The sequence below is a fragment of the Tympanuchus pallidicinctus genome, unplaced genomic scaffold (genome assembly GCF_026119805.1).
Source record: "Tympanuchus pallidicinctus isolate F22 unplaced genomic scaffold, pur_lepc_1.0 scaffold16, whole genome shotgun sequence".
Lineage (NCBI taxonomy): Eukaryota > Metazoa > Chordata > Aves > Galliformes > Phasianidae > Tympanuchus > Tympanuchus pallidicinctus.
This window is the reverse complement of record NW_026294679.1, coordinates 12,593,602-12,620,866: the sequence shown is the minus strand read 5'-3', so window position 1 is coordinate 12,620,866 and position 27,265 is coordinate 12,593,602. Positions and strand designations below refer to the sequence as shown.

General features: G+C 49.2%; 2 protein-coding genes across 12 annotated transcripts in view; both read right to left on the bottom strand.

Moving 5' to 3' along the window:
- Nucleotides 1–1,507: 1,507 nt before the first annotated feature.
- Nucleotides 1,508–9,418, bottom strand: LOC128077485 (solute carrier family 2, facilitated glucose transporter member 5-like). The gene is given in 16 exon segments (XM_052676730.1): nt 1,508–2,786; nt 2,789–2,840; nt 2,963–3,145; nt 3,244–3,371; nt 3,868–3,943; nt 4,204–4,305; nt 4,589–4,699; nt 4,781–4,968; nt 5,200–5,332; nt 5,498–5,643; nt 5,745–5,869; nt 5,935–6,095; nt 6,277–6,375; nt 7,951–8,000; nt 8,003–8,149; nt 8,152–9,418. Coding segments are annotated over 16 exon segments (1,761 nt in total). The 5' UTR covers nt 8,180–9,418; the 3' UTR covers nt 1,508–2,754.
- An 82-nt stretch (nt 9,419–9,500) lies between these two features.
- The window catches only part of BTRC (beta-transducin repeat containing E3 ubiquitin protein ligase), a 112,095-nt gene continuing 94,330 nt past the window's right edge, over nt 9,501–27,265 (bottom strand). For all 11 annotated transcript variants that reach the window (XM_052676717.1, XM_052676722.1, XM_052676720.1 and 8 more), the window contains 7 exons: nt 26,982–27,100; nt 24,376–24,625; nt 23,568–23,686; nt 19,465–19,575; nt 18,800–18,878; nt 15,599–15,792; nt 9,501–14,609 (listed from right to left, as the gene is read on the bottom strand). In XM_052676717.1, coding sequence (XP_052532677.1) covers nt 15,631–15,792; nt 18,800–18,878; nt 19,465–19,575; nt 23,568–23,686; nt 24,376–24,625; nt 26,982–27,100 — 840 coding nt within the window. In that variant the 3' untranslated portion in view covers nt 9,501–14,609; nt 15,599–15,630. The remainder of the gene's footprint in view (nt 14,610–15,598; nt 15,793–18,799; nt 18,879–19,464; nt 19,576–23,567; nt 23,687–24,375; nt 24,626–26,981; nt 27,101–27,265) is intronic.

Here is a 27,265-nt window from a genome sequence, read left to right as displayed (position 1 = left end):
ATTTGTCACAGGCCTCGTTCCCTGATAACGGGCATTTGTCATCACTTTCTTCCCGTGTTAATGTCATCATCGGCGGGCTGACAGGCGGACCCGCGCAGGGAGCGCTGGCGACAGACCACATCCGTCAACCTAATATTTCCGTGGCTGTGGGGATCGGCCGGGCTGAGCGCACGCATTAAGGCGCTTATGGGGGAGAGAGAGGGAAAGGGAAAAAAAAAAAAAAGCTAAAAAAAAAAGCTAAAAAAAAAGAAAAATAGAAGAAAAAAAAAAGGAAAAAAAAAAAAGAGCCATTGTCGTTCATTAAAACGTTGGCACGAGCGAGTCACTGCATGGGACACAGCCGTGGCTTTCTGCTGGAGGACGCAGCATCTCCTGGATCGCATCTGGGGCAGCAAAAGGTCTTCGGTAAGAGGGGAGGAGATAAGTGGGGTGGTTCCCCCCCATGTCCCACCCCGAGGGTTTGTGCCAGGGCTCATTGGAGGTGTTGGTGGGATGAAGGGAGCAGCCTCAGCCCCATGGGGTGGTGGGAGGGAGGGGAAACCCCCAGTCCTCCCACCAGGGACCTGACCCCGGCCTGCAGCTGATGATAATTTGTGGTTGGGGGCGCTCAGGGCTTCGCCCCCCAATATTTGGCTGTTTCCATGGAAACTGGGGGTGGGGATAGGGAGAAAGGTGCTTGGGATCATGGGTCTTCATGGGGGGGGCTGTCATTTTCAGTTCTTTTCTATTCTTTGGGTAATAACGCAGAATAAGGATTTTTAATTTAATGTCTGTATTTCTAATACCTCTGCAGGGCACCTGGGGGCTTTCGGCCGGTGCTCCCAGCCGCTTCTGCCCACTGCCTCCCCGGCTCTGCCCTGCACATCCCAGGACATCCCACCCCCTCCCAGGTTGGGAGTTTGGGGTTTTCCCCAACAGCCGATGGGGAAACTGAGGCACACAACGCCGCGCCCCCAATGCGCTCCCACCGTAAATCGCTGCCCTCCGGGGCCGACCGCCTTTTAGGAAGGATTTGTTGGGGGCGGGGGGATGGGAGGAGTGGGACACGGCTTGTGTGCGGCGGCAGCGATGCGCTCCCATAAATCGAGAGGCAATAGCAGCAGCGAGGGGGGCACGGAGCACCCTGCCGCCCCATCCCTGCACTCTGCAGCATCTCCCGCTCTGCACAGAGCGCAGCGTGGAAAATCCCCCGGCGGGGAGTGCGGACGCGTGTTCTTTGTAAATGAAGAACATAATTAACATTAAATTAAGGTAATACAAATGAAGACAACACAGCGCCTGACAGGATGAGTGTTTGGGGAGGCAGTAGAGAGAAGTGATTCATATTTTTAATTTACTGTACAAATAGACTAGCAGGGCTGGGGGGGGGAAAGGGCCATCCGAGTGGAGTGGGGATTTCTTTGCTTTTTTTCCTTCTTTTTTTTTTTTTCTTTTTCTTTTTCTTTTTCCCACTGTTGTTTTGCTGTGCTTTAAGCACACAATGACTATTAAAGTCAACTGCCCATATAATAGGACATCTCCTACATGAGCGCTCTCCGAGAGGCAGCTTGCTGCAGCCATAAATCCCGGCAGTGCCATCTGCTGGCGCGCACCTCGCGCCCCGACCGCCCCGGCACCGACCCGCTCCGCGACACGGGATCCTTCCTTCTCTTTCTATAGCGAAGCACGCTTTGTGCATGTATAGCTATTTTCTGAATGCTCATCCTTCAAAGACGCGTTTTGGAGAGGTTGGGTTGGGGAGCGTTGGATCCCAGGAAACGTGCTGTGGTTTGGAATGACACAAATCTCCACTCTCCTCTCCACCCAATGCTCCCTCCCTCAGCACTGGGCACACCGTAGGAAGGCACCCAGGACAGATCACCTCTGTCTTTGCTTCCACAGATCCAAGCAAGGCCGTGAGTACCCTCACGGTACCGAAGTCACTTCTCTGTAACACCTCTGATTTTTTCAAAGCCTTCCCCTCACCGTCGCTGTGTCATTCCCTCATCCTCAGTGCCCTCTGAGTATGGCTGAATCCTTTTGGTGGGTTTGGGCAGTGCTGGAGCCCTGTACTTCTCCCAACCCCATGAGGGATTATTTAGAACTACAAAATTGTTTGAGTTGAAGGAACTCTTAAATGCCACCTGGTCCCATTCTCCTGCATTGAACAGGGGCACCCACAGCTTCGTCAGGTGCTCAGAGCCCATCCAGCCTGACCTTGGGTGTCTCCAGGGAAGTGAATGTCCCCACCTCTCCCCTCTCTGGGCAACCTGTGCCTCGGCCCCAGTTCACTGGACAATTTTGGTGGTAGGAGGTTGTTTGGACTCAATGACGTTAGAGGTCTCTTCCAACCTTAATGATTCTACAACATGACAGCAGGGCTCGTGGGTCACACCGGCACACAGGGGTCGAGGGGTCACTGCTTGCCAGGGGGAGGGCACGGGGCATCTCCCAGGCTGCCCAGCACGCCGGGTGGGAGAGAGAAATAAATACCGGAATAAATAAATACCAGTGGCAAAGAGGCCTGAAATGATGCTGTCGTTTGCTGGGAATGAGAGACACAAGTGTAATTTAGGTTTTGATATTATGAAAGTCTCGCTGCTCTAAAACAGCAGGGCACTCAGTGCCTCATTAATAAAGGATAAACTTGGAGTCTATTTACAATGCACTTTTTGGGGTTATTTACACTCCATTATACATATGTAATGCTGCACATATTTACCGCTCTGTTCTGCTGCCGAGAGCAGCCGAGTCGGGAGGGGGACGTGGAGGATGCTATGGGGCCACGATCTCTGCTTCCACGGTGTTGGACCAGGCAGTAGGGATCCATACGGACCAGTCGCTGTTCCCATGAGCATCGTCGGGCTGCGGGTTGGCAAGACGTCCAGCAAACACCCACCACTGTCCCTGCTCCCCTCTCAGCACTCGCTGGGGCTCAGGGCGGGCTGTGCTCTGAGCCCTCCAGGCTGCTCTCCGTGGCCCCGTATCCACGGAGCCTCAGCAGCCCCGCATGGCACGGTGGGGCGAGGGGTTGGCAGGCAGCAAAGACACGGCTGATCTCCACGAAGGTCTTGTTCTTGGTCTCGGGGACGATGAGGTAGACATAGAGGGCCACCAGCAGGCAAACCCCACAGAAAACCAAGTAGGAAAAGGCACCGGTTGACATCTGGGGACAAGGAGAGGGAAGGGTTGGGGCGGCTGGTCTCAGCTCCTGGGGGAGCAGAAGGGTCATGGCCATCCCAGAGCCCAACCCGAGGCCATTACCTGCAGGAACGGGAAGATGAAGCCGATGGTGAAATTGCAGAGCCAATTGAGAGAACCCCCCAGGATATAGGCAGCTGAGCGGTGGGACTGCGTGAAGAGCTCGGCTGTCATCAGGAAAGGGACGCCAGCTGCGGAGGGATGGTTGGGTCAGTGGCAGGGGACCAGGATGTCACGGCCCTTTGGGACAACAGGATGGGTACTGGACCGGGAAGCTTCAGTCCTGGTGCTGTGCCCGGGGTCCCAGTGCTGGGGATGCTCAAGTCACCCTCGTGAGAGGTGCTCCAAGGAAGGAAATGAACAAGCAAGCAAAAGTGATAATAACTCCAGGAGGAGTGCAGCCCCCGATGGACTCTTACTCACAGCTCGCCCAGAATAGAAATATGTATATTTTTGTTATAAAAGTCCTATTCATCATTGTTTGTGAACAATGAGCCATTAAAATCCTAATTAAAGATGTAATTACAGTGAATAAAGTCTGGGCTGAGGATGAATTATAGATCTGCTAACGGCTCTGCTAATACATCAACTGGGTAAAGCAGGGCAGGTTCTGTGCCTGAGGTCTGGAGCACCCAGCTCTGTGCTGTCCCCTGTCCCCACCCCCGGCCCCACAGCCCCCAGGCCCACCTGGCCCCATGCAGAACCCAGCGATGATGCCCACCACGCAGGCGACGGCGACGTAACGCATCCAGGGCAGGGCAATCTGTGGTGGGACACGGGATGGTGGGACACCAGTACAGAAGAGAGATGGGTGGTCCAGGGCAAAGCAGAGCCAGCTCAGGGAGCACCCATCCCATCCACTGGAGGGTTGGACTTGGTGATCTCAGTGATCTTTTCCAACCTTAATGCTTCTATGCGCCTGTGATTCATCCCTTCACCACCCAGCCCTCATTAAGGGTTGCCCGGGGTTGGAATCTCATTAAGGTACCCAAGGCCCATGGGATGGCAATGTCCCAGCCCTACCTGAAGCAGCAGGCAGCCGGTGATGCCTGCCAGGCAAGTGCCCATGGCACAGAACCCGGTGATGATGAGGGGCCGCCGGCCCAGCTTCTCAATGGTGAAGCACTGCCAGGGGAGAGCAGAAAGCAAGGGGACAATGGGGATCCCACGGTGGTGATGAGGGTACACTGTGGGTCCAGGTCCAGCTGCAGGCACAGAGTGCTCCTGGTGGCACCTCTATGTCCTCATTCAGATATATGCCCTAAAATTGAGCCTTCTCACCCCATTCTTCCACCCCGTTTTCCTGCCATCCCCCTGCAGAGAGTGGCACAGATGGTATATGGGGTCTATCTGATCCAAGGCTCGATGGTGCTGGGTGCTGAGGTCTGTCTGTCCATCCCTCACTCACCCCAATCAGCCCCGCAACAACTTCAATGGCGCCGGTGCCCACAGTGGTGTACGGGATCTGGGATTTGGGGATCCCTGCGTTCTGGAAGATGGTGTTGGTGTAAAACCAGATCTGCCAAGGAGGAGACTCAATGTGAGCGGGGGCGCAGAACTCTGTGTCCCAGCAGAACCAGGTTTCAGGACCAGGACTCACGGCATCGATCCCTGAGAGCTGCATGCCCACATTCACCACCGCCACCGAGAGGGTCTGCCAGCGCACAGAGCCGTCCCGCAGCAGCTGCCGGACAGAGACCGTCTGCACCGAGGAGAGGGACTGCTGCTCCTCCTTCATCTCCTCCAGCACCTCCTGCACATCAGGTGTCCCCAGGAACCGGCGCAGCGCTGTGAGTGAGGGTGGATGGGTGCTCATAAACACGGCATGGGGGGATCCACTGGGCCGTGCATCCCTGGGAGTCAGAGAGATGCCCTGACACCACAGTGATGGGCACCGGGGAAATGCTATGGGATAATTGAGTGGGAGAGAAGATTTGGGTTATACGGGGTATGGGGGCTGTCAGGGTAGTGTGGTAGGACGCATACAAACAGGTGGTTCCCCCCTAGGACAACCCTCACCCTCAGTTGCCCCACAGACATCATTCCTCTCTATCAGTAGGAACCGTGGGCTCTCTGGGAAGCAGTGCAGCAGCAGGAGCTGGAGGGAGGCAGGGATAGCCACCACCGCTAGGAACAGGGGCCAGTACCTGTCCTGGGGAGAGCAGAGATGGAGATGTGTCATGGGGAGGGCAGTGCAGGGCCTGCGGTAGGGGCACAAAGGGGACATTCCATCGGGGGGTAACCCTTTGGGAGGGCATCCCACTGGGGGACATCCCGTTGGGCAGTACCCCATTGGGTGATACCCCATCCTGCTCACCTGGCCCAGCAGCTCAGGCAGCCCCAGCACCTGAGCGCAGAACACCCCCAGGCAGATGAAGATGCTGGGCAGGAGGCCCAGGAAACCCCGCAGGTTCTTGGGAGCGATTTCTCCCAGGTAGAGGGGCACCACGCTGAGACAGATACCTGACAGCATGGACAGCAGGGCCAGGCGGTAGGCAGCGAGGTGGCCACACAGACAACACCCAGACCCTCTCAGGGTTAGGGTTAGGGTCTTCTCCACCCACCTGAGTGCAGCCCGGTGATGGCACGGCCGATGATCACCATCTCGGGAGCTGCCAGCTGTCGGCTGAAGGCCATGAGGCCACCGGCCAGGAGGACGAGCAGAGCGCTGCGTCCCAGCGTGCCGTGCCTATGGGGTACACACAGCAGTGGGGCAGCCCCTATGGCCCCATCTGCCCCGTGCCACCCCCTTACCTGCCATAGCGTGCCACCAGAGTCCCCACCAGCAAAGAGCCCCCCAGCCCGCCCAGGGCGAAGACGGAGACGGTCAGAGAGTAAAGGAGGGTGAGGGGCCCAGGGGGCAGCCCGTGCCCATAGCGCTGGGACCACGTGGCGTTGTAGAAGGCCTTTATGTGCTGTGGGGCAGAGAGATGGGCACTGACTGGAGAGGAGAAAGCCGGGGGGCCAACAGCATCACAGCCAGCCCTGGGGCAACAGCCTGAGGGAAGAGCCAGCACTTCACTGTTGGGCAGGAGTTGGGGTCCCACCGCCTCCACGGAGGGATGCAGATCCCGGTGGGGCTGTGCCATCCCTTACCGCCGCTGGCGAGTTCACCACGGCCAGGTTGTAGCCATAGAGCATGGAGGAGCCGAAGGATACCAGGAGGGTGACGGAGAGCAGGGGCCAGGTGAGGCGCTGGGGGAGAGGAGAGCAACAGAGCCCTGTTCCAAGCACATATCCCAGCCCCACAGAGCTCCCCAGTAGCCAAATCCCAGTCCTGGGAGTTTCTTCTCCCCCAGCCCCCCTTTCTGAGCTCAGCAGTCAGATCCATAGCACTCAGCAGCTCCCGGCTCACGCACACCAAATCCTCACTAATCCCAGTCGGAATCCCGAGCTGGGAACTGGGGGGGGGGGGGGGTTACACACCATGAGGGATGTGGGGAATGGGGATGGGGCAGCGCCCAACCCAGACCCCTGCCTACCCAACACTCACCCCACTGATGTCCCTGCTGGGCCGCGAGGTCCCCTTCTCGTCGGTCTGAGGATGAGGAGGAGGGGAGGAAGGCAGCCCCTGTGCCTGGCTCTTCTCTCCCATTTTCAGATGGAAGGAGGGAAGGGAAAGGAAAAGAAGGAAAGGCAGTCTGAGCATTGTCCCCTGGGCTCATTGGAGGCTTCAAAGTGGGTGGAGGAGGAGTCTGGAGCCCTCCCTGCCTCAATGGGGCTCCTCAGGACTGGAGGCAGAGGGTTGAAAGGGATGCCCACATCTCCCAGCACCGCCATCAGCCCCCCACCATCACATCGGGCTGTGAAGCAGCTATGCCCCATCTGCTGTGACGAGGGTAGGAGGGCTGGTGACCCACGTGTCCTGATGAATGGGGGCATCTGCCCTTGTCGGGACCAGGGTGGCAGAGCCCCCAGCCCCAGGGTGCAGCCCCCAGCCCCAGAGAGTAGAGATGCAGCTCATGGCAGCTCAGAGGAATCCAATTTTGCTGCGGCCAGGAGCTGCCTCCCCTGCTGCTAATGAAGTGCCTTTAATTAGCAGCCTAATAGCAAGCTCTTAATTTGCTGAACAGCCAGTCAAAAGGATGGGGACCCCACTAAGCCAGGCTGGCAACAGCTCCAAAAGCTTAAAAGGGACAGGCCAGGCTGGCTGGCCCCACCGTGGGACAGGTCCCTCCATACGGGACTCCCTGTGTCCTGCAGTGACGTTCCGAGAGCCCCTCCATCTCTCTCTGCCTCAGTTTCCCCATGTCTTCATTGGGACAACGACCTGCATAGATCTGTGGGACTTCGAGGGCTCTGTCCTCAGAGCAGAAGGACAAGGCTGCTGTCACGGGGCTGTCACTGGATTTAGGAGTAAATCTGGGTTACTGTCACTGGTCCCCAGCAGCCGCTAAGAGCTTTGGTGGATGTGCAGGTGGGGACGATGTGGCAGGAAGGGAGGGGGGTGAGGAGGAAGCCTGAGGTGTCAATTAAGGGCCACTGGGGAGCCGGGTTAATTGGAGACACTCCTGCGACCTGACCCAGCGATGGTGGCACACGGTGCGATGGGGACAAGCGCTGGCAAGCAACCCCCACTGCTCCATGCTGGGATGCAGCTCAGCACTGCGTCTTACAGGCAGCCCCGGTCCTCCCCGACTCCGTGTGCTTTGGGGGGAAAGCAGGAGCCAGACCCCAATCCATCCCATTCCCTCCCACTCTCACCCCTGCAGGACCGCTCGCAGTCACCTCCTTTTCTGGGTGCTCTCCCACTGCAGGAAGGCCACGTACCTGCACGCAGCCCTGCCAAGCCCAGGTTTTCCTCCTCCAAGCCCAGCAGCCCTGGCACAGCAGCCCCTCACCTCAGCAAACATCCCCAGCAGCCACGAGGCTCCCACCATTAATGTGCCCAGCAGGCCGACACCGACTGATTTCCCTCTTCCCCAAACACTCCTTGCTGAAGTGCGCACATAAAATTGAAAGAAAAAACAAGAAAGAAACCACCACCAGAAAATTTCATTTTAAAGCCGTGGGTCGATCAAACGCTGTTAATTTGGAGATATGGCAAACATTACTTTCCTTCTTCATTTGAAGTGGAAATAAGGCACACATTTTTAAAAGGAAAGGGTAATTAAGCACTGAATCTATTTAAGATAAGCTGCCTGGCACTCACTCTGTTCCTGCAGAAATTTACAATGAAGATTGCTTTTCTGTCTCAGATCCTGTGCTCCCGGATGTGAAGGCAGAATTGCTGGGAAGTTCTCCAGCTCACTCTGATGGGTTGGAACTGGATGCTCTTTGGGGTTCCCTCCAGCCCCACTATTCTGTCACTCTCCCATCTTTGCGGTCCCTTCCAGCCCAACCATTCTGTGATTTTCTCACCTCTGGGGTCCCTTCCAACTCGATCACTCTGTCATTCGATGACCCTTGTCTTTGGGCATCGATGGGAAGGAGAGGAAGGGTTGGCTAGGGATAGAGCAGGATAGGAACAGCAGAGGATAAAGCAGCATCAATCGACGATGTACGTATTAAAGATCCAACCCTCTCCAAACAAAGCACGCGGCTGCTGGGAATGCTGTCACAAGGAGAGATGGGGATTGGAGGTGACAGGACTCCCAGCCCAGCAGAAAGCAGGAGGTTCGCCATCTCCATCCCCTGCTGCTTCCCAAGAATGGAGCCAGCAGGGAGAGCGGCAGCGGGCGCGCGGCGTTTGTTTTCTGCCCACCCTGGGAGCCGGGATCTTAAAACCACAGTCGCCTTTGTGTTAAAAGGGGCTGTGAAGTAAAACGGGAAGATCTGAGGTTGCCATCCGCAGAGATTTGTAAGAGAAAGGTATTCTGAGGCCAAGGGTGCTCGCCTTTGATTGTCAGCATTTCAGCATCCCCAGCCATTGTGTCGCATGGCGGTGCAGCGATATGTCAATTACTCACTCATTATTGAACAGCAGGATTCTGATTAGCTTATAAAACAAATTTGTGCTTCTCCTACCAGGATCTTGCAAGTGTACCCAGAAAAGCACAGTCTTTATACTTTTATAGGCAAGATGGTTGCGGCTCGGTGCGTCGCATCCACTCTGACTTACAGGGCAGATGCATTCGACCCAGCTAGAGGCCACCAGTCATTCGGTGGAGTTTGTTAATTAAAAAGTATGCTGTGGTTTTAGGAAAAAGTGGTGGTGGTGGGGTTTTTTTCCCCTCTTTCTGCCTTCCAGAGCACAGACAGAGGCCTGGCAGCAGCCCCCAGGCTGGTGCTGGGGCAGGGAGGTTCGTGCATGTCCAAGTGCAAGGCACAGCTCTGACGGTCCAACACTGTCCTTCATCCCAAAAGGAACACAGGAGAGGTTCACAGCTTAACCTTTGTATTTGTATTTAAGTTATTTTCTGAACAGTTAAAAAAAAACAAACCACACTGTTACCATGACCCTAGCTCAAGTGAACATTAGTACATTAACTACACATCACCGTAACATAATCACAAAATTCAAAGCACTCGTTACTTAAGAATCCAGATAACAAATATAGCAGAGTAACAAACCGAAAACTCTGGAGAAGCCACGTCCTTCCTCCCCCCCAGCCCTCAGTCTGAGCAGGGATGCAGCACAGGACAGATTTTGGGGTGACCACCCACTACAAAAGGGACCCATCCAGCAGTCAGTTACCACACATTAAGGGCTCGTACATCCATGCACATCAGCATCCCTCTGATTTTCAGTGTATCAGTTTAACGTCACTGAAGATTAACCAGTGGTGACAACTCCTGTGAGATATCCACGGGACAAGCAGGGAAGCCCAGCGGTCTTTGGGAACAAGCACAAAGTCACGGGGAGAAATTTCTGACAAGACAAAGGATGATTTATTCTGGCTGTGTATCAAGGCTCACCATGGGAGAGAAGCTCTGGGAACGTGCCAGGAGTTCGGCTACAGCTCATTAAAAAAAAAAGAGTGAGGGGGAAAGGAGGGGAACCAAATCTCAGCCTCAGCAGGCGACCACCTCTCCCAGCCCACTGCTGGGGATGGGCAGAAGGAATGTGCCCGTGGGACCTGCCACTTCTGTTCTGGTATTAAGTGAGGACAAAGACCGCGGCCCTCACGCCAATCAACCCAGTGGGATTTGCTGGCAGGATGAAGAAGGGATTTCATACAGAGACCTCTCCAGGGACAGCTGGGTCTCCTGCCGTTCCCCTTCCTTCTGGGAAGCTGTTATTGCTACTTGGGGAACAGCAGCAGGGCAAGGCTCAGCATGTCAGTGCATCATGCATGCCACTGGGAGACCTGGCAAAGTCCTCTTGGTCACTGCAGTTCAGACCTCTCACCCCGTGCCCCCAGTGCAGCTTAAACGTGGGCATGGCTGGACCCACCCATTCCTGCAGGCACTGCTTGATGACCTCCTGGCATTTCTGATGTCCTCATAGTAACCCTTCATCCTCGTGAGCCAAGTACACCAGCTAAGAACCCTGTTTTTGCAGCACTGTCCCCACTCGTGCAGAGCTCCATCTCACCCCCACGCTTCCCTTCTAGCCTTCAGCCACACGGTTCTCTCCTCCTCTCCTCCCCCGGCCTGCAGCAGGAAGGCTGGGGCTCCTCTCCTCGCATCTCTCCCCAAGGAGAGCTGGTAGTGCTGTGCCTCAGCACAAACACCGCCTGCATCAGCCACAAGTCAGACCTACAGGTGTGAAAGAAGGCGCTCTCAGTAACGAGTGCTGCCCCGTCAGAGCCAGGATGCTGAGGGACTGAGAGCCAAGCCTGGAGCCCTGCTCAAACTGAGGAAGATGTGCGTGACAGGGGCAGGGAACATACCTGGGGCAGGGAACGCGCATGGTAGTCTCCAGTTTTTTCAGTGTTGTTAAAAAAAAGGAAAGAAAAAAAAAAAAAGAAAACAAGGATCCTTTAGAGCTGGAGCAGGTGGCAGATAGGTGGAGCACGGTGGTCCAAGTCAGCTTCCAGTTCAGGAACAAGTGTAAAGCATTTCAACGTTTCTGACGATCAGGCTTCTCGACTTGTCACCTGCATCCTTCCCTTTCGGCAGCGGACGTGTCTGTCCCTGAAGGTTACTGGGCAGGAGACAGCCACACAAGTTCCCTCGCTGCAAACTCCTTTGTGCCATTTTCTATTTGCATATTTTAAAGCAAGCTGAATTCCTCTGAAGATGAGAAATATTTGCAGCACAACGGTGTCAAGGAGTCACAAGCAGGAGACGGTGTGGCCAGAGGGACTGTCCTGCTTTGGACGCCCCACACCTGCAGCACTCGGATCCCGCAGCGCACGGGGAAGGCTCTGCGAGCTCCCTGCTTGTGGGAGAAGTGACCATCTCTATGCAGCAGAGGTATTTCATTTCAAAGCCATGTGCAACACTTAAAGCCCACAGACACCTTCAGCCCCTTTTATCTCCTTTCTGTAGGCAGGTGCTAGCTCTTTTCATCATAAGCTCTGCAATTACTCCTACCTGGCTGAGGGATTACCCATTCAGTTCATGCTGAAACCTCTCCCACAGGTGCTCTTGCACTCTCACGCACAACCACACGTATGCTAAGGGGGGAAGTTTGAAAAAGCCACTCTTCTCTGACTCTGGGAGATGTACTTACCAGACCGCTCCTCCCTGTGTGCAAATGAACACCACCAAGTGCCAGCTTGTGGCAGCTTCAAGTTCAAGTTACATCAGTTCAGTTTCCTTCCTAGCTGTCAGAAAACGTGTACAACTCAGGGATGGGTTAAGAATCCTCAGCCTCCTGCTGTTCTGTATGAAGTACCCAGACACAGCCCTTACTTGAAGGGGAGACACCGTTCCTATGTTTGCCAAAAAATGGGAGTCCAGCTGTTGCTCCCAAACTGTACCTTAAAGAGCTCTGGACAGCGGAGTTTGAACTACAGTACCTCTTGAAATACCCAGCACTTAGAAGTTACAACACAGCAGCATGGAGCAGCAGGGCTATGACAACCACGGCAGTCTGCAGCAGTGCGCTCCCTGCGCCTGGCCAGCCAGCCTTCTGGTTCTCCCAGATTTCTGCAGACAGTAAAATAAAACACACCTCTGCAGGTGCTACTCACAAAGATGCAACTAAAATATTAGAAGTTCTGCAGCTGTCAGAGGCTGGAGTAACAGATCACTGTTTTCCACAGTAACCTAAATGTGAAAGGCAGAGGACAACCAGACAAGATGAGGAAAGTGACTACCAGATCTGAAGCCAAGCTTTATCCCCTACTGATATGTAACCATGCTGCAGACCTTGTAGTAACTGAACTAAGAGGAACTGTGTGCAAGTAGGATTAAGAATTAGACTCTGAACTTCAACTGAGAGAAGTCTGGGATGTAAACTTGGATGCTCTCTGCTCCCCTTCCAGTTTTGCTCTGGGACTGCAGTGCAGCTGATATGTGTAACTGTCTGAAATCCACAGCAACCTTCTTAGACTCAAAAGTAGCATCAAAATTAGTTGCAAATGAACTTATTATTATGATCCAGAACATTTAGGGCTCTGCAGAGGTAGGTCATACTGGCAGTGCTACCTGAGCAGAGTAGAGCTAACCTGTGAGATCCTTTTTACAGCAACAGCTCCAACAGAGAACAGGAGTGTCATCACACGCTCTGAGCTGCTCTTTTGAACTGAGGCAGTCTCTAGGCTCAATGAACATACAGGAGCTGGGTGCTCAGCACTGCTGCCCATGCATTTCAGGAACTACACCAGGTGCTCCTCAAGCACCTGCTTTCCATTCCTCCCTACATCCACTGCCATGTTGTCCATCCTGACTGTCACCAGAACAATTTAAGCCCTCTGGACTGCTCTTTGGGGACTCTTGGTCCAGCTCCTTGCAAAACTTCATTGGTAGAAAAAGCACATCCCAAGCAATTAGACACAACACAACTGCTTCCCTAGCAAAGTGAAACTGATGAGAATAGCTGAATAAAATGTCCCATCTGCCAAGTTCCAAGTTTAAAGGGTGTTAGAAAGCCTGTTTAAAACCCTTCCAGCCCAGAAACAAAGGACCCTGTTTCCTACTGCAGGACTGGAGCACCTCCCCACTGAAGCAGTGAGGGTTATTCAAGACGTGGGCATGGCCTGGAATGGCCAGGGACTGATATACACCCTTTCCTGATCCAGTTGCAGGCCTGCTGCAATTCCCTTCAGCTCAGTAAAAAGAGGTATGTCACATGAGATCTCTGTCTAGTTCAGAGACACGCAGAATTGTTTCACACGTCCCTCTCCTCCAGGGCTATTTTTATCTTCTAAACAACAGCAATTTGCAAAAGACTCAGCTAGGGAGCAAAGATCCAGCTCAGCTACCAGCAAAGGGACAAATCATCCCGTGTCCCTGAACCGCAATGCAGCATGCACACAGGTTAGGCAACAAAGGCGATCCTATCCCTCCCACCTCAGGCTTTCTAGCAAGGCCAGCCCCAGAAATGTTGCAGAACTGCTAACCTTACTGCCTGTGCTCACGGCCACCACTGCCCACCCGCCATCACCAGGGGACCGTGCCTTTGGATGGAAAGGCAGGGGCATATCCAGCTTGCCTCCTTGCCCCAGCCTCAAACCTCAGCCAGAACAGAGAATGGTTCCTAAGCCATCGGCAACACACTGCCTTCAGGGAGAAAAACGGGGGCCAGATTGTCCTTTGCACAAATGATTCCTTTGTTAGTGAAATACTGCCCTCAGACAACGCTGCACCGGGACAGGGGGAACTGGACATCAGCCCCAGTCCCTCATGCTTGGGACTTTGGCAGAGGAGAGCTTAACTTTTCACTGAATAGCATTCCTCAACCAAGCAGATGTTAAAGGAGACTACAATGCACATCCAGCTTTCAGAGGGTTAGCAGAGCAGGCAGGAGAGAACAGAGATGGATTTGGCTCATCACAGTCAAATTTCAAGGGTCCTCTCTCCAAAAGAATGGTCAGAACAGCCAAAAGCTGCAGTGGTGTGGGGAGTGAGGCCTGGCGTTTCTGTCGCTCTTCAGAGCTGAATGCTTTACAAAGGCCTAGCAATGGAGATGGATTTCAGCGGGAGAGCAGCAGCCTCCTCCCCACCCACCCTCCCACCCTGAGGTGACTCTCCCAGCAGGGTGAACTGTGGCTGTAAGTCTTCTGCTTAACAGCAAAGCAACACGTTCTGGCAACATCTTAAATATATTCACAGGACATCTGTGACTGGGTTTGGAGGGAAACCAAACAGGGTAAAGGCAAGGGGAGTGAATAGGAAAACGGGGATGAGGGAGGAAAGGGATGGATGGAGAGGTTTAAAAATGTTATTAGTTCACGAAAGATAAAAGTCATCTTCTGATTTAGCAGCACTTTAGCAGTCAGCCACGCTGAGTAGACCCTGTCTGAGATCAACCGCATGCCAACTTTGTTCCAGAAACAAGTCTGAGAGCCTTCTCTCTTCGGCAAGTATTGGTTACGTGGATAGTTCTTTTGTCCTGGCATTGGCAGATAATATAAATACTGCAGCTTAAATGAGTCCTGAGAACAAAAAAGAGAAGAAACCAAACAAAGCCCATTTGTACTAAGCCTTTCAATGATTGAAAATAACGTCTTACTGATCAGAGTGTTTGAGAAAATCAAGACAGCTGATGTGACAGCCCTGACACATCACTGCGTATTTACTCATCAAACAAGATATAAGATGTGCTCCAGAACAGAGCATTTTCATGGAAAAATGTCACTGAGAACACTCCCTGCAGAAGCCTGCCAGCTCATCTGCCTTTTTTCTCAAGCTACTAACAGCAGTGGTACCCATCACAGTGGGCAATCATGCCATGCCACTCTGATTACAGACATCAGACCCACTCTGCAACTGACCCAAACTTAAGAAGCACAATTTCCTCCCCATACTATGTTGGCCAAGACAAAGGGATAAGGCAATAAGCAAACCAGCCAGGCTCAGACATGAGCAATTTACACCCATGCTGTAGCAAAAGAAATGCTGGGCCCAGTTAGTAAATGATTTTGCATATTGATGCACCTCGACTTAATTTGCCTGGTCTTGTGCCTCAGTGCCTCCTCCCTTAGCCAAACAGTTCTCTTGAATCAGCTTGCTGCAGAGTGAGGATGGTCACCACTTCAGCAGGAGGGAATAAAGCTGACACCTCTTGGCAAAACGCTCCTGCCTGGTGAAACTGCCCAGGGTCAGGCCATCTGCACCTCTTGTTAGGCAGCAGCTGCTCTGCTCGCTCTGCAGAAACCCTTCTTCCTTCTAGACAGCAGTAATAGCTGATTTAATTATTGATGATGATGGACAGTGGAGGAGTTCTTCAGGGGAACTCACGGACACCGCATGCCACAAATACTTGGATGAAGGCCTTCTTGTAAGGCAACAGAAACCTCTCCTTTCCTTTCACAGGACACTGCAGTTACTGTCCAATCAAAATGAGAAATACTGATAGACCCAGCTACGTATTCAAGCTGCATGCTCACATCACATCCAGTGTCATCTCTGAGATAATTTTTACCTGTGCGAGTGTGAGGTACAGTGTACTGTTATTTATCTTGAGATGTAGGTGTATGTTCTGGATGGGGAACGAGTGGATTCTGCTTGGGCAGCTGGGTCATTCAGAAAATCCCAGATGAGGATGGTGTCATCGTGTGAGCTGCTGACGATCTGGAACTCGTCAAACTGAAGTCGAAAAACTCTTCCAGAATGCTCCTAAATGGAAGACACGGCATGTGAATTCACAAATTCTAGCATTATATTAATTTCTCAGTCAATAAACCTCTTATGACACATCGTCCAGCCCCATATCTAAACCACCCTTGGTGAAACAAGCTTGCTATATCTGCATTCTTGGCTCGCCAGGAATTTTACATTACATTTATCGCATTACTCCTTCAGTCCCCATGAATGCACTGTGAACAAACCGCGCTCCCTCCACCATACAAGGCAGCCTTGTGAGGCTGATGGGAGCAATGCCTTCCTTGTTCTTTGGCTCCTTCCTGAAATCACGGTGTTCCCAGATGCAGCAGGTTACAGGGGGATTAGGATTTTGCAGTCAAGGCTTGGCACCACTGCTACTGCTCAAGAGGGGAGAGCTTAATACTGGAGGACACTAAGGAGCCTGTTGTAAAGTCCAGTGACACAGTAATAATTCCTCTTAAGTAGTTCTAAAAATATGAACTCGAAAGAGCATTCCTTATAGTCTGCATTTTGCTCAGAGGCCGAGTGGAAATGGCATGATGATTTGGCAACAGTTCTGACTATAATTAACAGAAGGTAGCAGAAAGATCCTGGATATCAAAAAGCAAATCCACTGGGCTTTCCCTTTTGTGCTAGGCACTTTTTCCTGGTGCTTACTGCCACAGGAGTGAGCAGCAGCCTCCTCAGGAAAAAAGAGGACACCATGCAGGCGGGACAAGCCCTCTCTCTAATACACATTTTGCTGTGGTTCCCTGTGGCCTAAGGTCAGGAAAAAATGCTTAGAAGCATTTTATAGCTTTTTCAAATATTTGCACAAAAGAGAATTGTTAGCTACTAAAAAGAAAGCCTGTGTCTTATGGCACAGAACTCTGAAAATACAGCTTGGTTTGAAAGCATGGAGAGAACAGAACAGCTGCCTTAAAGGGAGCCTCTAAAGCTCCAAATTAAATACACACACTCCAAAATCAGATTCTGTTTTTACGACAATTTTGTTATAGCAGCCCAACCATTGGGACCTTCCTGATCTTCTGACCCAATAAGTGTACCTTATAAGCACTTCATGGGCTTCTACTCAGTTCCAAAAAGAAAAGTATTTCCAGATCCTGTTTTGTATCAGTGAAGTAAAGCAGTAGTTGCTAAAAAAGTACCACAACAATAACCAGATCCACCGAGGCACCCTTAACAAAGGCACCAAGAGAGAGGTATTTCTACAAACTATTCTGAAAAGTCCTTTTCCTCCCAGCCCCTGTAGGCTAAGTAAGACTGCCCTAGAAGTTCCACACAGCCCTCCCCAGCACGGTTGCAGTGGCAATAAGCAGGCTGCACGCCCTGAGCTCAGGCTGCAGGGAGCTGGGCCCTTCGGCTCAGAAGGAGAGCTGTGCTGTTTGCTTATTCTGCGCCTGGAAAGCTTCTGTGACACTCGTGTGGCCGCTGCTCCAGCTCACGGGAGGGACCTGGCATGCAGCGAGCATTTGTTATCTGTGCACTTTCCTCCTACTGTTTGAAAATTGAACACGAGCAGCAGGAGACTCACGATGTTCATTGTGCAGCCAGGTTTAATTTTGGAGGCCGAGAGAAGAGAGGGGAAAAAAACAAACAGCTATGGGTAAGCGTGTATAAGGACGCCCTGTTGCCATAAACATGAAAAGCCCTAAAAGCACTACGACAGCCTCCTCTGCCCCTCCTCTTCTGGCTTCCTCCATTGCTATCAGAAAGGGATTTATGAGTATCCACGTGTTGAGATTCCTACAGTGTTTCCATCCCACCGCTTCTGATTTATAATACAATTAGCTGGGGCACTTTGGCTGTCCACTGCTGGAAAATGCAGAGGAAATCGCACCAGTGAAATTAAGTCTACAGGTTACTAGGCACACATTTGTCTCGGGCTGGAGCAGAAACACCACTAATGTCACGCTGAAGTCTCGGACTCCTGGGATACGTGTTCGTGGGCACAGAGTTATTCCACAGTTTGCAGCTGGGTGGCTGACGACAAAAGGGTTTTCTGGACTTCAGCCACGAAACTATTTGTAGTTTTCTTTGGCTACCAAGGAGGTTTTTCAACACAGTACCTGCAGGCATCCAAGGCTCTCACCGACTCTTACTTTGCAGCTTATGGTCCAAATACGGGATTGGAAAAGAGCTAGTGTGGCTTAACGACCTACTGCCTGTCAACCCTCAAAGCCTGTGCAAAATGTGAAGCAAAATACTTTAGTGAAATCTACAGCAACTGTAGCAGTTTGGGTGGTAGATGAGGGTGTGGGACAGCTAGAGCAGCAGCAGGTCTGATGTCCATCAACATCATCCAAAAATTTATTTGCTAAAAGAAAACAATAATTCATTACTTCTTTTTCAACACGGATTCAGCACTGGACCAAAATCTTTCTGTAACCCCGACGTAAGTCTGTCAGAGCAGAAACAGCAAACATGTCAGAGCAATGCTTATAGGAAGCACCCCACGGCCTTGGCTGTGCTGGTGTTTTTGTCACAACGCTCCTGCATCATTCTAAGATCAGTGCAGAGCCACTGTTAAGCACGACGCTGAATGCTGTGAACACTCACGCAGTGACATTTTTATCACGCTATCATCAGACCTGCACTAAATATCACTGGAGAGCATTAGAAGCTGCTGTTTAAGGATGAGGCAATCTCACTGCCTGTTCCAGTCCGTAGCCCTTCTCTCCTTAAACACACACAAGCCACTGAAATGCAATGCAAAGGTTGCTTTTGTGTTCTCCCCCCTCCTCCCTCAAATCTGAAATTTACTTTTCTTTAAGAAATTCCCTGTCAACAGCTCATGGGAATAGGCCCACTGAAGTAAAGCCACTAACACATGGATTCCAAAGACAAGTCTCAAAAATGACTTAGTTTTTAACTTCCAAACAACAAACCAGATCTCTAGAAATGACTTCTGGATCCTGCAGGCTGGTGCTAAAATAACTTGAATTTCTGAAGCTCAAGACAATCCTGAGCAAGAACATTTTCCTGCTCCCTCTCCAGCACCCCTACCCAAAGCTCTTACCACAAGGGTTCGTAAGCAGAGTGTCCCTGCTGGAGCACGGGGGTCCAAAGCAGCCACCAGATCCCATACCTTAATTTTCCTAGTAGTGAAAAAACAGAGAAACACCATGGCTCTGTTAAAAAGAAAAGATGAAGTGCTCACAGAAAACAAAAAGCTGTTAGCACAGCCGAGCTGATACAGCAGCTCAAGGAAAACTACAGAAATCTTTCTGCTCCTGAAATGTGGTTCTTGCTCTTCTCCTCTGTAATGCTCATAGAGCTTCAAGGGAGAAAATAATACGCTGTTGACAAAATAAAATATAAAAAAGCAGGCAATAATAACTAACAGGAGGGTTAATGCACACTAGTCCTAGTGGCAAATGGATCAGAAGACAACCACAGAAGGCTGTTCTTAGCAACGGTTGAGCTAGAAGATGTTTCGGATCAAATCTATCTGATATTCTTAGGAGCTAAAGAAATGGACCACATGCATCAAATCCCACTGACTTTTTAAAAAAGAAAATACAACAACGGGTGTACTTTGTAGAATCAGCCTGACTCACTGGCCTTGACCAGGACCTCTGGGTATGACAGACAAGAAATTTAATTTCTCTGAGGAAGATCCAGCAAATTCGTGTGAGAGACACTGAGAAAGACAGCAGGATCCAACGCATTAGCTAGCCTCACCCATCGTACGCCCCGCTGACTATCCTCTTGTTGTCAAAGCGGATGCATCTCACCAGCTCTTCGTGGCCTTCCAGAACTCGCAAACACGCCCCACACTCGATATCCCACAGCCTGGAAGAGATCAGGAAGAAGCACTGAGAATTTCTGATCATTTCAAAGAAACGTTTGGTCTTTGCTTGTAGTTAATGAAAACTAGGAAATAAAGTTTATGATGAAGCAATAAAGAACAAACAAATTCCTTTTCCTGCAGTTCAATCAATGCATGTTTTTCAACAAGACTCTGTCATGTGGCAGTATCATATGGGGGATTACCTAAACATTTTAAGATCAGCCAGGCTCACCATCTACTTCTCAGTTAACACAGGACACGGGATATCTCCCAGTTATCCTCATGAGGAGCCTGACTTTATTTTAAGTCAGTTTTTCACAAAAGTGTCTTTCTTTGATTTGAAGATGTTAAGTGAGAGAGACACATCAGTCCTCCTGGAACCTTGTTCCACAGGTAAAAGCACCTGAACAAGGCACGCGTCCCTGTCTATGCCTATTTCTGATTTGGAGATTAACGTCAGACCAATTGTGGATACAGCAGTGAAAGGAACTAACAAGCCCTTTATATTTGTCACTTTCTCCCACTGAAGGTGTATTTGCTCTGTAATGAAGACAACTTATGCATAAGCTAAAATGGGCATTTTGTGTTTATTTATTCATAATGCATTTTCTTCTTGTGGTCAAACCATTTTTTAAGAAATAAGCCTATATGCTTTTGATACTTTCGTCAGCTCTTTGAGGGGATTGCCAACTAGAACAGATGAAGAAAAATCATTTGCCAACAAGAACTGAAATTCTTGACATGTATCACCTACAGGTGTTCCACCTCCAGATGACATCAACTTGGTTCACAACAAATGGAATCTTTCAATGCCAGTATCTGCTGAGGCTCTGACACACAGCTGAGAAAAAGCAGTCACAGATGTTCGTGAATGCTCGTTCAATTAGAGTTCAGACTGACAGGGACTGCATGGTAGTGAGGTTCATGGTTCACGGAATTTGTCTGGATGACACCACACAAAGAAGTACAGCTGCTGTGGGGTCAGGTCACTTTTCCTTGAGAAACTAAGAGAGATAAATCGTCCCCACATACTTCAATCCTGAGGTCCCCCAGGGAATAATCCAGACCCCGTGGATGTGTGCACAAGGATGGTGGGTAATCATTTCATCTGTCCTGCCACAACAAGCTGCTCTCGCTATGGACGACTGGGGAATGAACAGAACTCTTCCTATAACTGTACTGGGTAAGGGTTAGTTTATCAAAGAATCATAAAGGTTGGAAAAGCCCACCATGATCACTGAGTCCAACCATCAACCCAACACACCATGGCCACTAAACCATGTTCCTAGGTGTTACACATCTGAGGCTAAAGAGGAGCAGATGATTCCTCAGTCTATGAAGCTGAGTGTTCATCAGTCTGTGAAGACTCCAATGGTTTTGCATTAGCACCAGCACCAGTTAAGGTCAGAGAAAGTAAACCCATGGTAAAGTTCAGCCAAAGGCACTCAGGCTGGCCAGAGAGCATTGCGTCTCCTGCCAAGGACTGCAAACAGGATGCACAATGCCAGAAATGAATTGGTGCAGAAAGGTCTGAAGCGCAATCTTGTGCCAGGAACTTTTGTGCCATGTGTTTCCACCCCTTGCCATCAATCCTGAGGTTGCCAGCAGCTTGGCAAAGCTGCATCACATTAACTTAGACTTGTATTATCAGGTTCTAGTTTGAGTTTTCACCTGAATTTGACTGTGATTAGAAAAGATGATCGCAGCCCTTAGCTCTGAGAGCAATGGGCTTCCACACACAAAAAGAGTAACTGCTGTGTAAGAACAGCATATCTAGAATTGGTTCCAAGGGAACTTTCCAGATTTGGTAATCTCCTCAAATTTCTACTTCTTTAAATAGTCAAAGGATCAAACAGAAACAAGACTGCTCTTAGGCTTGAGAACTAACTTCGAAATTTCGCTATGAAGTGAACACAGGCAAAGGAACAGCCACTCTCCCTTCCCAGAGCTTTGGGAGAACTTCTATAGTAGAACACCTCCAATTACCACAGCCTTTACTTCTCTTGACCTCCTGGAAGGAGGAAGTAGGAAGATGAACAGGAGGCAGATGAGCCTGAATCCCCTTCTTCAAGAGTCCAGCAGCAGATCCTCGTGTGCACACACTGGTGGTTGAATACATGCACATACATGCACCCATGCCAGCCTTTCATTTAAAAGTGAACACAGAATGACACAGCTCATTGTTTTTGCCTTGGCACTAGTGGCTAAGATACTTAATTGACTGAATTAAAAATATATATATATTAAAATGATGGGCCACTTTTTTACTGGTAAAAATCAGCACAATAACAGTGATGCCTATGTAGCTGTATTCTTTCACACTTGCGAGAACTCTCTCCTAAACCAAAAACCTAAGTCATTTTTATGCATGGAGTCTCTCTGCAGAAGAAGGATACGGACCTCTCAGCTACTTCCTTAGATTCATGGTTGAAGAATGAGTAATCACACAGAGTCAGCTCCTTTTGCAAAAAAAGTTTCCCCGTAACCGAGGAATGGCCAACTTCAAATTCAATACCAGAAGGCAATCCCTACTAAAGGCCAGCACAACATCTGGTATTTTACAATGGATTAAAATCAAACATGCAAAACACCAAGCCACCCACAGAGAGGACTTAGTAACCTGCCCTTGCTTAATCACTCTTCCACTGACATGTGCCTTCTGCTAATGGCTGGGAGAAAGCTACGTGAACAGGTAAACCTTGTGCCTTGCCCACACACAGCTGCCAAATCTGACTTCCATTAAGATTCACTGCCAACATTCTTGAAATTCTAGCACAGTTTATCTGTCAGTTAGGGATTTTGTCCAATGTAAGCATAAAAGTAATCACACTCCTCTTTAGCATTATCACTACACTGACATTTATTTTTATTAGTATTACTCATATTTTAGATCCTTCCCTCAATGGTGTAGCATTTAACTATTTCTTACTCTGAGACCAAGTTTCACAGTACAGAAGCAGTGGGTTATTTTTTCCATCTGGAGTTTTTACTACATATATGGTGCTACTCTTACACAATGTCTATTAATACTTATTGCCTTGATAAAAGGACAGAAGCCCCAGCTCTTTAGCTCGTGCTCTCAGGCAATCACACACTAAAACCTAGTGCAACAATCCAGTGATGACCATCAAAGGACCACCATTTTCCAGAACACAAAGCACAGAGAGGCACTGTTTTGCAAGCAAAGTCCACAAACATCTGCATGAATCATTCTCACTAAGGAAAATAAACTCCGACATCAAAAGTGAAGACTTTCTGCTAAGGCTGTCCAGACTTCCAGTTTTATCAGAAGGAACACAATTCTTCAAAGCAGTGATCAATACAAAATGGAGGCTCCTCTTCCTCCTGCTTGAACAACAGCTGGTTCCCCACACAACTTACACTCCTATTCCAGCTCGCTCAGTACACCCAGAGATTAGTGGGACACCCCTCTGCCAGCAGCTGCTGGATGTAGGCAGAAATTCTGGCTCATGATACCAGAAGGAGTTAAACCTCAGATTGCAGCAAGGGCAGCTGGAGAAGTGCAAAAGGCAGCAAACTGAACTTCATGCTCTAAACCAGCTGTTCCAAACTTAACCCGGTGCCAAGTACCACAAGAAGAGCTTGGCCAGAGCCCAGGAGGATTTCTGCAGAGGATTAAATGCCTCTTACTGCAAATCTGACCCCTTTAACTAGACACATAGCCCAATTAAAATATCACAAGAGGACATCACAGAAAGTGTTACTTGCCAGCTCTTTCATACACCAGAATTGTCAGAGCAATGCAACTTGTTGATTAGTATAGGACTCCTGAGATACAGAGAATGAAAGACAACACAGTAAAACAGACTTCTAATATCTCTTCCCAGTAGTTCCCAATGTTCTCTACCAAAGGAAGCATATTTCAAGGAAGACAAGGGTACAGAGCACTTTGCTTGTCTAACCTCCATGCATCCCAGGGATTCAGAGACAACATGCTTGCAAAGAACTCTGCAATGGGGAGTGTGTCTCTCACCTGATAGTATTATCTGAAGAGCCGCTCACTACTAGCCTGTCTCTGTACTGCAGACATGCAATGCCTCGTTTGTGGCCATTTAAGGTGCGCACAAATTCGCAGGTACTAGTGTTCCATACCTGTGACAGGAAAGGTGAAACCACACAGAGACAAAATTATTAAGAAGAGACTAACAAAAGATGGTATCTGTATGATACAGAGGTGCACCTAGAATGTTCTTAATTGAACACACTTCCGTAAGAACAGGAAAATTACCCCTTTGATGACCTGTGACTATTGCCTGAAAATGTTCACAGCTTGGGCCACAGCACATAGAAAGTTTTTGTCACACGGTACTAGAATTAGTTTCCAAAAACAGTCTTCGGCCTGAGAGTGATTTAGTCTGTGATTTTGTCTACACAGGAACTGGATTTTCCTCAGTTTTAATGCAGCAGATCCAGATCATGGCAGTAACACTCAAATGACTCCTACTCAGTCACCTTTGCTTTTGCCCCCATGTTGCCTTCTGACAACTCTTTGTATTATCAATGCTGAAACCGATTGTGGAACCAGTCAAATTGAAAAAGAAGACAGGGAAAAAGGAGTCCTTTCTCAACTGCATCTGCACCGGGGTCTGACTTGCCATACAGCTCTGTCGACAAGACACACAAGCTCAACAGATGAGGGATGAGTGGAAATGAGCAGGAACAATACTGCTTCTAAAGGAAGATCAGTGTAATAACAGCCAAAGACTGTTCCCTGTCTGGTCATTGCTTTTTGTTAGTAAATACTCAGCGCTGCAAATAAACAAGCCTCCGAAATACCTCACCTTTATGGTTCTGTCACCTGACGCTGATACGATGTACTTGTCATCAAAGTCCACTACGTTGACAGCAGCACGGTGCCCTACGAGCACCCTCCTCAGGGTGATGTCTGTTGGTGAAGCCATGTCCCACACAGCAATGGAACGGTCTTTGGAACACGTCACCATCATGCCGTTATTGAAGCGGAGGTGCAGCACTGCTTCACAGTGGTGAATCAGAGTGTTCAGCATCTCGCCTGCATTCACATCCCACACCCTGCAGTTTCAGATTTCAAACCAGAGAGGAGAGAGTTAAAAGAATGTACAGTAGTTTTTCTGCAGAGGGAGAAAGGGAAGGGGAGAGGTAATTAACTCTCTAGCAATATTAGAGATGCAAATGCCACAGGTTATAGCTAAATCTATTAAATATTTCATTAAAAGATATGTTACATAAACCTGTTGATTACGCACATATTGAGACAGTCCAGCAGCCAAAATCCCTGCAATGCAGTTAACACCATAAAAACAACCCAGCCAGAAAAACAAAAAAAATTAAAAAAACATTCCTTAATTAAGAGAATTTAGTGCTCAAGGAAAGGTATGAGATTGACAGCCCTAGAGACTGACGTCTCCTGGTCAGGTCAGCCTACCATTCTCCATTCCCAGACACTGAGTGCTTAAACGTGACCTGTGGAGAAGGAAGTTCAGAGATAGGTTTCATTTTTTACTTCTCTCACAGGACTATCATCTCATAGGATAACTTACACAGAGGCGAAGACAAGGTTATGCCTTTCAAACAAATGTAATTGCTACAAGTTGCACAATGGGCTGCTTTTACTCTGCAATGCATCTGGTACACAGCTACATCCTAAGAATGTGCTGAATACCCAAATTAAGACAGAACATTCATGTTGATTTAATGTTATTGGAACCAACTGTTTGTACCGAAAGATCATTTAAGATGAAAACTACTCAAAGGCTTCATATGGAACTTCTAGGACTTGAAATTAAGATTTTAATCCTCAAAAACGTTTTGGGCTGTCCTGTTTGCAGGCTTTTTTCATTCTCCACAAAGAGATTTCTTTTGGCACTATCACACCTGTATCCCACACACACTGTGAGAGAGCAGAAAATGGCTGCATCATTAGGCAGATCACACTGTAAAAGCTGAAACTTTCCTCTGCCAATATGGTGAGCAGTTAGAAAAGGCAAGATGTGAGAAAGGATTCTAATGCCTCATTTTCTAATGCATAGAAGCTGAAGCAAGTCAACTTCTGGTTTATAAATGAGATAGGAAAGTACACTTCCAATTACAAAATGCAAAGTTAAAAAGACTGCAGACTGCAGACCTGAGCCATTAGCATACAAGCAGTTTGCAGACAAGGTTGCCAAACTGAACAGGAGCTGGAGACCTACTGACTTCTCTGGACAAGTGCATCCCTGAGCTCTCGGAAGCATTAAGAGCCCATCTGTACTGTCTATTGGACAAAGCCCCTCTTTTTGAGGAGACCTAAGGATAAAAGTGATGCATCCTATGTGCCTCGGGGGTCTGCACAAACGTTTATAGCTACAGTGGAAAACAAAGTATTTCTGGGCAAGTAGCCAGTCTGCAATTTGGCCTTCCTGGCCTGATATGGAAAATGATAGTGTTTGTTACAGAAATAAGCATCTCCCTTTGCAACCTGTATTTAGCACTGAGCAGTTCTCACACAAAAATTCTGGATTTCTACAAATATTAGGATCCCAAAACCTAACAACACCATTAGACTACATGCATCACGTGTAAAGTACTAAATGAAATGGTCACTCGTTTAACGTTGGTAGTTTGCATGCAGCACAGTGATAACCATGAGCAGCCTGCAGCCATAGGAACACATGGTAATAGCTTTAGAAAAGGCCATTGGCACAGCTTTTTTGTCATCTGTAACTTCACTGCATGGGCATCGCTGATTCTCTGACAAAAAGAGGATATGTAACAGCATGGAGGAGACAGGCTTGCTCCTCTGTGCCCAAGTTCATATTGCAACTCACTAATTTGAATGTGCCTGTATTTACACTGCAGGATTTAGGCTCTCTGTGATCCTGTAATATGTCTAGTGGACTTTACATCTGCATAGTGAAAATGTACACTGCATGTGCTGACTTAAGTGTCCAGCCTCTTAATGAAGACTGGAAAGGAAACAAAGTTAGAAAGACCAGGAAGAAACGTCATGCTGAAACTTAATTAAAACTCACAGGAGATCTAGTCACACATCTTTGTTAAAATTAAGGGACAACAGATGACTAATCCTTCAAGCTTGCTTTGAGTGCTTAACCAACTTTAAAAAGTTATTCCTATGGAGGATGTAAAAGCATTCCCAGGGAGTGTCCAAACAAGCAGCACCTTGGTGAAATGCCAAATTGTTTTCCTAAGTCATCTTGACCTTGGCTGACCTTTGCTTAGGTTGTCATTTCTCCTTGACAACCACTCGTGTGGACACCTGATAAACAAGGACAGTGCACTCCTGAGCAAATGTGCTGAACTAGATTATGGAGGTAATTGAACAGCACAGACTTAAGAAAAGATCACTTCAGCAGCTCACAAAGCTGAACTTTCTGAAGCAAATGGAAAGCTCTGAATCACAAGCACACACCTGACAGTCGAGTCTGAAGATCCAGTGATAATCACCCGTTCATCATACTGCAGGCACAGGACAGAACCTGTGTGTCCAGTGAGAATTCGCTTGCATTCTAATGTATTTTTATCCCAGATCTAGGAGAGAGCAAACATTACAAAACAGACAGCTAAGGAAGGTTTAAATCATACTTTAAGCACCTACTGCTTAAAAAACTGGTCTGTTTTTCACTACAACGGATCATCTACACTGCAGGCAGAACTACCTCAGTGGCATGGGCTCATTGCTGTGGTGACATGCAG